General features: G+C 51.8%; 1 protein-coding gene across 1 annotated transcript; it reads left to right on the top strand.

The window, feature by feature from the left end:
* Positions 1-2,572: 2,572 nt before the first annotated feature.
* Positions 2,573-9,192, top strand: NPFFR1 (neuropeptide FF receptor 1). The gene is made up of 4 exons (XM_027530348.1): positions 2,573-2,609; positions 2,672-2,986; positions 5,775-5,874; positions 7,989-9,192. The coding sequence occupies exons 1-4, from the start codon at positions 2,573-2,575 to the stop codon at positions 8,866-8,868; spliced, it is 1,332 nt and encodes a 443-aa protein (XP_027386149.1). The 3' UTR covers positions 8,869-9,192.
* The last annotated feature ends 1,318 nt before the right edge of the window (positions 9,193-10,510 follow it).

Here is a 10,510-nt window from a genome sequence, read left to right as displayed (position 1 = left end):
TGGGTATGGATGAAGCAAGATTGGCCTTGAGATGGTAATTGTTGAAGGTGAATAATGTACGCTTGGAGGTTCTTCATACCCTTCTCTCGTCATGGTTCATTAAACTATATACTCTTATATACATTCACCCTTACATTCTCTCTTGTACATGTTTGTCATATTAAAATAAAGATGTTTGGGTACAATCGGATGCCCCTGGAGGGCCTAAGCAGAGTAGTATCATTTCCTTCTCTCACTGTGCACCCAACACTTCCAGCGTCTCCTCCTCCTCCACTGGCACACCCTTCTCCTCTGACCCGAGTGCCCTCCTGCACCTGCTCGTCCCTGTGGCCCCACTGTGCCAGCTTATTATCCTGTGCTTCCCCCAGGGTCTTTCTAGTCTCTGGTCCCAAGGCTCCTGTGGGCCTCCAGGCCAGTGGCTGAGCTCTATATGCAACAGAAACTCCCCAGTGACTCCTCATCTCCTGAACAGGCCCCATTCAGTCCCAGAGGAAAGCAGGAGGAGAGTTTACAAGACAATATCATGAGTCACCACAACTAATGACTTCCCAGAAGATTTGTGGTTGGACACTCAGCCACTCCTTCCAAAGGTGCCTGGAGAAACACACACTGAAGCCTGAGGCACATTAGAGACACAGAACCATGGCAACTCAGCTGCAGAGATTAGTGTTCTCTTGAGCAAGTCTGGGAACCCCTCTGGTCACAGTCCTGCCATTTCAAATGGGGTTAATACCTAACCTATTTACCTCATGAGGTAGCAGGAAGGATTGGATCAAATAACAGATATGGAAAAGTGAAAATGTTAGTTGCTCAGTCATGTCCAACTCTTGGCGACCCCTATATCCTGCCAGGCTCCTCTGTCTATGGGATTCTCCCGGCAAGAATATTGGAGTGGGTTGCCTTGCCCTTCTTCAGGGGAGCTTCCCAACACAGGGATTGAACCTGAGTCTCCTACACTGCAGGCAGATTCTTTACCATCTGAGCCACCAGGGAAGCCCAGTAGATATGGAAACTCTTGGCTAAAAGCTGTGCAAATGAAGCAGCTGATACCCCGATGGGAGAAGGTGAAGGATGGGTGGTGGCCTTGGCTTTGGATGGTCTGAAGAATTGAATGTGTGCCTTTGATCCTCAGCCCTGGTTCAGAGGCCCCTTTTAGTCTTCCTCTCTCTGCTGCCTTCTGGTCTTCCACAACTAAAGTCTGTGGCGATGATGAGGAGGGATGCCAAAGATATTGAGGGTGTAATTGGAGAAGGCAATGGCACCCCACTCCAGTACTCTTGCCTGGAGAATCCCATGGACAGAGGAGCCTGGTAGGCTGCAGTCCATGGGGTCGCTAGGAGTCAGACATGACTGAGCGACTTCACTTTCACTTTTCACTTTCATGCATCGGAGAAGGAAATGACAACCCACTCCAGTGTTCTTGCCTGGAGAATCCCAGGGACGGGGGAGCCTGGTGGGCTGCTGTCCACTGGGTTGCACAGAGTCGGACATGACTGAAGCGACTTAGCAGCAGCAATAGGATCCCAGAAGAAAACAGGTGGTGCACTCAGAAAGGGTTTAACTGAAGAGAGTTTGGTAGAGAGACTTGACAGCGGGGAGAGGAGGGCAAGAGAATCAGCATGGGATGGTGATGCACACAGGGACAGCCAACCACAGGAAGCTGTTGCTGCAGAGGGGGAACCTTGTCATTGCAGCCCTGCAGGAACTGGAGCCGTGGAGGAGGAGTTACCCAGCCGGAGCTGCACCCATAAAGACAGCCCCATGGGCAGACCTGGTCCAGGCAGGGAGGGAATCAGGAGATGAATACCCTGACCTCTCTCTCCTCCACTCCTTCAGTCTCCTTCAGTGCCTCCCATTGGCTGAAACCCAGTTAAAAAACCAGAAGGCAGGGAATAGAATCTAAAAAAGAGTGGAGATAGATATATATATATATATAGATATATATAGATATATATGAAAGTGAAGTAGCTCAGTTGTGTCTGACTCTTTGCAAGCCCGTTGACTGTAGCTGTAGCCTACCAGGCTCCTCCCTCCATGGGATTCTCCAGGCAAGAATACTGGAGTGGGTTGCCATTTCCTTCTCCAGGGGATCTTCCTGACCCAGGGATCGAACCCAGGTCTCCCACATTGCAGGCAGACGCTTTAACCTCTGAGCCACCAGGGAAGCCTATATGTATGTATATATATATATATACATACATACATACATGTATAACTGACTCACTTTTGCTGTACAGCAGAAACAACACTATGAATGAACTGTACTCCAACTAAAAAAAAAAAGACCCAGAGAGCAAGGGAACCTGGCTGACATAGGTTCCTGAGAGGTCAGCCTCTGGGGCAGAGAGCAGGGCTGAGAAGTTTGGGGCCTGGATGTGGCACAGTGGGACTGTGTGCAATTGGAGAGTGACCAACATTGGGAAATGAAATGACAGGTGGACAAGCGGGTTGGGAGGTGTGAGATCATGGTCTGAGTGGGTGTGAGATCAGGGTCTGAATGGCTGTGAGTTGCAAGTCTTGGATCAGTGAATCCAGTTGCAATTGGAGTTGAGCTCATGCCCAGGTGCTGGGCATGGTCCGGGTCTGGAGCACAGAAGGATCTCCCAGTGGTGAGAAGTCAGTCATCTCTTCTTCACCTAAGATCCTGACCTGTGTGCTCCTTTGCGCCTAGGGGAGCCTGCCCAGCCTTCCAACAGCAGCTGGCCCCCAAGCGAGAATGGAAGTGATGCTCAGGCCACCCCGGCTGCAAACCTCACCTTCTCCTCCTACTACCAGCACTCCTCCCCGGTGGCTGCCATGTTCATTGTGGCCTATGTACTCATCTTCCTCCTCTGCATGGTGGGCAATACGCTGGTCTGCTTCATCGTGCTCAAGAACCGGCACATGCGCACTGTCACCAACATGTTTATCCTCAACCTGGCCATCAGCGACCTGCTGGTGGGCATCTTCTGCATGCCCACCACCCTTGTGGACAACCTCATCACTGGTGAGTAGGGGCAATAGAGGCAGCTTCCCCCTGAAATCGTGGCCCCCTGACCAAGGTGCCATTGTCTCAAACTCCCCAGTCTTATGGCTGAGGGATTAGACTAGAAATAACAGATACAATGAATTAACCATTTGCTTTGTTCCAGGCTTTGTGTGACTTATTCTTCCTGCATTATTTTAACTAATCCTCACAACAATCCAATGAAGAATGCATTATTGTTATCCCCAGTTGATGGATGAGGAAACTGAGGCTCTGAGTGATTAAGTGGTGGTTCTGTAGTTTACACAACTAAGTGTCAAGTCCCACATTCTCACATCTGTATTTCTAACCACTGCACCGTTCAGTCCTACTCTCCAGGGGAGCTCCCATCTAGTTCTGGGCAGAACTAGAACCAGCAGGAAGAAGTGCTAAGACGGCAGGTTTCCTCTGAATAGGGACCTAAAAACTAATTTGAGATGTTCTCCACCAGAAAAAGGGTTCCTGCCTACAGGTCTTGTGCTCCCTGTCACTGGGAGTGTCTAAGTAGGGACTGGCTGGCTGTTTAGCAGGGATCTGGTAGAGGGATTCAAGCAGAACTAGGCCCCTTGACTTCTAAATTCCCGCCCAGCATCTAAAAATGTCAGAAGGATCCCACTATCATCTACCTTCTCCCAGGATTCACTTTTCTTGTTTCAGAGTACAGTGCCATGGATTCTAGGTGGGAAGGACTAGTTTCCAGAGCTGGGGAGACCCCTAGAGGTCTGTGCCTGCAGCTTCTGCACTCAGAGCTCCCAGAAACTTAGGATTCAGAGCCTGGGCAGCCCCGTTTGGAGTGACTTTGGTGTCTCTGTGGAATAGTCGGTTAGCACGTTGGACTGTTAACTGAAAGGCTAGCGGTTCGAGCCCACACAAGGATGCTCCCCCTTATGCCAGCCATTTGGGCTTCCCAGGTGGCTCAGCAATAAAGCATCTGCCTGGAATGTAGGAGATACAGGAGATGCAGATTCTATCCCTGGGGTTGGGAAGCTCCCCTGGAGGAGGAAATGACAACCCAGTCCAGTATTATTGCCTGAGAATCCCATGGACAGTGGAGCCTGGCAGGCTACAGTCCATGGGATCACAAACAGTCGGACATGACTGAGCACACACTACCACACACCACAGCTGATGTGAGGTTGGGGGACTCACAAACCCAGAAAGTGAAGCCAGGGCTGTCACTTTCCCCGTGGCTGTCCTCTGGCTAAGCCTGGTGGGATCTTTAATCACAGCTGAATCGCAGATTCTTTCAGGGATGCTGAACAGAGGCCATGCATCCTTCTTCCCAAAACACACACAAACATATGCGTGCACACACACCTGCACATGTGCATACACAGATGTGCACACATGCATGCTCACTCACCAGTTAACAATAGTGCGATGAGGTCACTAGCTGGTTACAGTAGTGTCTGCCAGTCCTTTTTTATCTGTATAAACCATTGTTTATTCAACAACTTCTTAATGTGGGCATTTAGAGTTTCTCTGATATTTTGCAGTTACAACAGTACTACAATGAATAACCCTGTGCATATGTATTTTGTGTCATCAGAGGTGTAGATTCAGAGTAGAGTGAGACTGTTAGATCAAAAGACAAGTGCATAAGTTAGGCATTGCTTAGTTCCCCTCCAGAAGGACTGTAATGCTTTGCATTCCCACCAGTGATGTCTGAGAGCTCCTATTTCTCCACAGCAAGTATCATTTGCGTTTTTCTAATTTTGAATGAGGTTTGAACATTTTTTCATGTTTTTCCATCTGCTCTCTACAGCAATATTGACTTTCCATGACATTTAAACTCCCTGGCACCCAGATCAAACTCTCAGCACTGATCCATAGTGATTTAGAGACAAAGAGATTGTAAATTAATCTCCCCCTTCATTTTCACATCTGTAAAAAGGAGACAGTAATGGGGCTGGGGTGAGGACTGAGCGGGCCAGCGCTTGGTACCTTGTAAGGGTGCAGACAGAAAATCAACACAGCAGAGGCTGTTGGTGAAAGAAGACCCCAGTCTTGGGAGATGACTCCTGTCCACAGGTACAACAGACAAGAACAAGCTGCCCCTCCCCACCCCAGGCCTAGAGGGCTGGAAACACCAGGTAGTTACCAACACAGGGCCGCAGGCAGCCAAGAGGTGAACCTGGCTACCAGTCCTGAAAGCAGGTGGGACCCAGGTCTCATGAGAAAGCAGAAGCTCAGGGGTCAGAGTGAGGACCTCAGGTAGGATGGGCTGGAGCTGCTTATACCTCCCCCACTTGTGAGTCAGGATGGATCTGTCCTAGTGGGTCTCCACTTCGGCTGCCACTTAAATCTCCTGGGTCAATTTGGAAAATATGGTGGTCTGAGTCCCACCCTTAGAGATTCTGTTTGTGATTAGTCTGGCATGGTCCTGGGCACTGATCCTTTTCCAAGCTCTCAGTTGATTCTAGTGAGCAGCCAGGTTTGAGAACTACTGGCCTCAAACTTGGAGCTGGTCTATGGGAGCAGAAATCCAGGCAGGGCTGGATGAATCTAAAGCTCATGGAGAAAAATTGCTGGTCAGTATAAAGGCTGTCTCTAGTAGGACTGTCCACAGAGGTACCGGCCGGTCAGCTCCTCACTCCTGGAAGTGTGTAAGCAGAGGTGGAATGACAACCTAGCTTGACTGGAGGGAAGATACAAGCCACAGAGGGGACTGGCCCAGGTGGCTGGAGGTCTCTGGCTCTTTGTGGATGAAGGTCTCTGGCTCTTTGTGGATGAGGCGTCTCTCACTTTGTAGTGGCCTCTGTCTTTGCAGGCTGGCCCTTTGACAACGCCACGTGCAAGATGAGCGGCTTGGTGCAGGGCATGTCAGTGTCTGCTTCCGTTTTCACGCTGGTGGCCATTGCTGTGGAAAGGTGAGAGGGTTCCTGGCTGGGTTACCCTGGGCTGACTGGGGCACAGCGTGAGGACTAGCTGCTGTTTCCACTGCTGGGCCTGCTAGAAGGCCAGGACTGCTCTGCGATCTGTGGTCCTGAGCCACAGAGGGAAGGGTGGTGGGGCTGCCTGCCCTCTAGAACTGGGGGACTGCAGAGGATACTGCCACCTCTTTCTGGAAGACCTTGAGGCAGCTTCTGAGGAGGTTTAAAAGGTATTCTTGGGCCCTAAGAGGAGCTTGGGGACAGTCCTTGTCTCCTGGGGGGCAGACCTCCTTGCTGGTCCCTGACTCCCCAACTCCACCATCTTCTGCTGCTTCTGGTCTTTCAGCCTCAGATTCCATCAGAGTCTCTGATAAGCGTGGTTCTGCTAAATAGAATGGAGCCAGGGACCAAGCAGCTTGCAATACAACTGACCCAGTTGCAAGAGGGTCCTCCTCCCTCTCCGAGAGCCCTTTCAATAAGGGTGCTTATCCCAGAGCAAGGGAGGCAGGCAGGTAAGTTGGAGGGCTACCTAGCTGGATGACCTTGGGTAGGTCATTTAACTACGCTGAGCCTCTGTCTTATCACCTGTCAAATAGTCCTCCACACCCTACTGGCTGGCTGGGAGGCTTCAGTGAACTTCTGTTTGTAAAGCTGATACATACTACCTGGTACGGAGACCATATGTCAGCAGTTAATAGCATTCTATTTCATCTTTACACCCACACCCTCCTCCTTGTCGTCTTCTAAACTCAGGCACTACTAGCTCCACTCTTCCTAGAATCTAGTGTCCTCATCGTCCTTCCACTTCTGCCCTCATCAAATCCAGTCTTTTGTGACCCCGTGACGAAGGCAGCTGGGGAGATAGAACTGGGTCCCCATCTGCAAGGCTGCTAATTAGCTGGGTAACTGGGGGACGTCCTCCTTCATTGGTCTTCATTTTGTTGTCATTGTTAACGTTGACAATGTCTCCCAGTGGTGTTTGGGTATTCTTCAAGTTCCTATCTCCTCCGGGAACTCTTCCTGGTCTGTCCTAGGATCCTTCTCCATTTATTAAGTGCTATTGCACTTAGAGCCAGTACTGTGTGCTTTAAGAATTATTTGTTTTCTGGCAGTTCCTTATTTGATGTTATGAAACCAGGAGGTCAAAGTTAGGTAGGTTGAGAAAGTAAGGCTTGAGACAAGCTGTGGGAAAAGTGGAAAGTGCTGTCAGGTGAGGAAAAGGATAGGAGGGAGGAGAGCAGGACAGTTTGGTGAAGGGGAAATAGCAGATGGCTGGGAGACAGCTCTAGGCCTGTGTTCTAGCGCAGGTTTAGCCCTTAAATTGCCCCATGACTTTCCTAAACTAGATGGGCATCTTTGACCAGGAGAACTGGGCCTAGGTATTTTTAAAAACGCTTCGGGAGATTCTAATGCACAGTGAGGGTTTACAGCTGCCGGTTTATATGGCATAGTGGAGCCAGACAAATCTGTATTCAAGCTTGGTCCTTGGTACTAGCTAGCTGTGTGACCCTGAGCCAGTTACTTAACACCTCTGAATCGCATATGTAAAGTAAGGGTGTAATAATAATCACAGCTGAGACATCCTAAGGAGGAAATGGTGCAGAACTGTCTTGATACTATGGAGGCACTGTTGGAAGCATTCTGGCTAAGATGATATAGGGAGAACCTGTCACATAGACTCCACACCTGAACTCCCAAGGTTTTCTGGAGAAGCCATAAACAGCTAAAATTTGTTTTCTTTGATACACCTACCCAATCGGCCTACTCAGGGACAGAATCTGCCAGCTAAGTCACTGCTAGCTGCCAGCTATTCAGTTTATCCTCCAAAATGCACTAACAGGATTCAGTTCTTGTGAAACCCGCCCTTTTGTCTTGTTCCATGGCCACCCAACCTTGGAGTTGATTGTCCTACAGGTGAGAAACCAATTTGCTTGTCAACGAACATAATTAACACCCGAGCCTTCTTTGACACCACCTAAGGTGCAATGGTGGAGGTGAATTGCCCCAACCCCGCCAGCCCCCAGCCCTCTGCCCTCCAGGGGTTGGCGCTCATCCCTGGGACCCTTGGGACCCTCCCAGACCCCCTGCTTTTCTTTCCTCTGTCGCCGCAGGTTCCGCTGCATCGTGCACCCCTTCCGCGAGAAGCTGACCCTGCGGAAGGCGCTGGTCACCATCGCGGTTATCTGGGCGCTGGCCCTGCTCATCATGTGCCCCTCGGCCATCACGCTGACCGTCACGCGCGAGGAGCATCACTTCATGGTGGACGCCCGCAACCGCTCCTACCCGCTCTACTCGTGCTGGGAGGCCTGGCCCGAGAAGGGCATGCGCAAGGTCTACACGGCAGTGCTCTTCTCGCATATCTACCTGGCGCCGCTGGCGCTGATCGTGGTCATGTACGCGCGCATCGCCCGCAAGCTGTGCCAGGCCCCGGGGCCCGCGTGCGCCGGCGGCGAGGAGGCGGCGGGGGAGGGCGGGCGAGGCGCGCGGCGCAGGGCGCGAGTGGTGCACATGCTGGTTATGGTGGCGCTGTTCTTCACGCTGTCCTGGCTGCCGCTCTGGGCGCTGCTGCTCCTCATCGACTACGGGCAGCTAAGCGAGCCGCAGCTACACCTGGTTACCGCCTACGCCTTCCCCTTCGCCCACTGGCTGGCCTTCTTCAACAGCAGCGCCAACCCCATCATCTACGGCTACTTCAACGAGAACTTCCGCCGAGGCTTCCAGGCCGCCTTCCGCGCCCAGCTCTGCGCGCCGCCGTGGGGGAGCCACCGGGAGGCCTACTCCCAGCGGGCCAGCCGGCTTCTGCGCACGCGGGTGTTCGTGGAGGTGCAGCCCAGCGACTCAGGCCTGCCCTCCGAGTCGGGCCCGAGCAGCGGGGCCCCCAGGCCCGGTCGTCTCCCGCTGCGCAGTGGCCGCGTGGCCCACCATAGCTTGGCCGCCGAGGGTCCCGGCTGCTCCCATCTGCCCCTCACCATCCCAGCCTGGGACATTTGAGGGGGATGCAGAGCGCAGGCCTCTGAACCCGAGGGCCACGACCACACATGTGACACCCAGGCATGACAGTGTCTGGTGTGGTATTAGGAGAGGCTGCCATATGTCTCCCTCTCAAACACAAGACAGTGAGCAATTGTTCGTGGAATCTTCTCTGTCACCTTCCCCCTCAGATAGAGGCAGAGGAGGGGAAAGAGAGAGGCGCTGTTTCCCTGAAACCCTCTGCAGCAGAAGCCACAGGCATCATTAGGCATCATCTCACTGAATTCTCACACTTTGGGGATAGGGTTTCTTATCCCCCTTCTGGGGCTTCCCTGGTGGCTCACTGGTAAAGAATCTGCTTGCCAAGTAGGAAATGCCAGTTGAATCCCTGGGTTGGGAATATCCCTGGAGAAGGAAATGGCAACCCACTCCAGTATTCTTGCCTGAGAAATCCCACGGACAGAGGGGCCTGGCAGGCCACAGTCCATGGGGTCGCAAAAGAGTTGGACACAACTTAGCGACTAAACAATAACATACCCCCTCTACGGGTGCAAAACTGAGGCTGGAAGAGGAGATGAGACTAGTCTGTCTCTCAACTAGAGCCTGCATGACTCCAGTGCCTGCCTGTCTGGTTTTGACCATCTCCAGCTGCCTCCAGAAGGGCCCCTTGGGCGGAGCACAGTGAAAAATGTGAACCCTAATTAATCATTTGGGAAGAAATGAAAAGCAAAGCTGGCCTGTCCATCTGATGCTTGGTGTCCATGTCCTGGAGTCTCCTATGTATGATTGAAGCCACTCCCCTGATCCCTTCCCAAGAGAACACAGTGTGTTCTGTGTAGGTCTGTCTTGTTTTTTTCAAGAAGTGTCCAGGGCCATTCTCTTCTCCCCAAAGTACCATTAACAGGACGTCACGCCTGAGCATGAGCTCTATAAAGAAAGCTGAGCACCGAAGTATTGATGCTTTTGAACTGTGGTGTTGGAGAGGACTCTTGAGAGTCCCTTGGACTGCAAGGAGATCAAACCAGTCAATCCTAAAGGAAATCAGTCCTGAATATTAATTGAAAGGACTGATGCTGAAGCTGAAACTACCATATTTTGGCCACCTGATGCAAAGAACTGACTCATTGGAAAAGACCCTGATGCTGGGAAAGATTGAGGACAGGAGGAGAAGGGGACAACAGAGGATGAGTTGGTTGGATGGCATCACCAACTTGATGGACGTGAGTGAGCAAGCTCCGGGAGTTGGTGATGGACAGGGAGGTCTTGTGCTGCAGTCCATTGGGTCGCAAAGAGTTGGACTCGACTGAGCGACTGAACTGAGCTGAACTGATGCCTGAGCAATTGCAGAACAATCCCTGGGGAGCCTGTGTCAATTGCAGAGAGTCTGGGTCTGAGCCCAGAGAAGGGGGTGTCTGCCCTCCCTCCTCTCTCATAGGACCCACCACCATCACCCAGACCCAGGTCAGAGCTCACAATGTGACAGGCAGCTGCAGGGTCACAAGAAGCATCAGTTTATTTATTCACAGACAGGAGGAAAGGAGGGCAGAGCACCCACTTTCAGCCTTCCAAAATACATCTGCTCACTAGAGCTACAAGTACACAGCATTCCCAAGGCCCTTTCCCTGCTCCCTCCAGGGGATTGTGGGGGCGAAGTTGGCCAACC

This window comes from Bos indicus x Bos taurus, chromosome 28 (genome assembly GCF_003369695.1).
Source record: "Bos indicus x Bos taurus breed Angus x Brahman F1 hybrid chromosome 28, Bos_hybrid_MaternalHap_v2.0, whole genome shotgun sequence".
Taxonomy (NCBI): domain Eukaryota; kingdom Metazoa; phylum Chordata; class Mammalia; order Artiodactyla; family Bovidae; genus Bos; species Bos indicus x Bos taurus.
The sequence above is the reverse complement of the archived record's forward strand: the minus strand, read 5'-3'. Positions and strand labels throughout refer to the sequence as shown.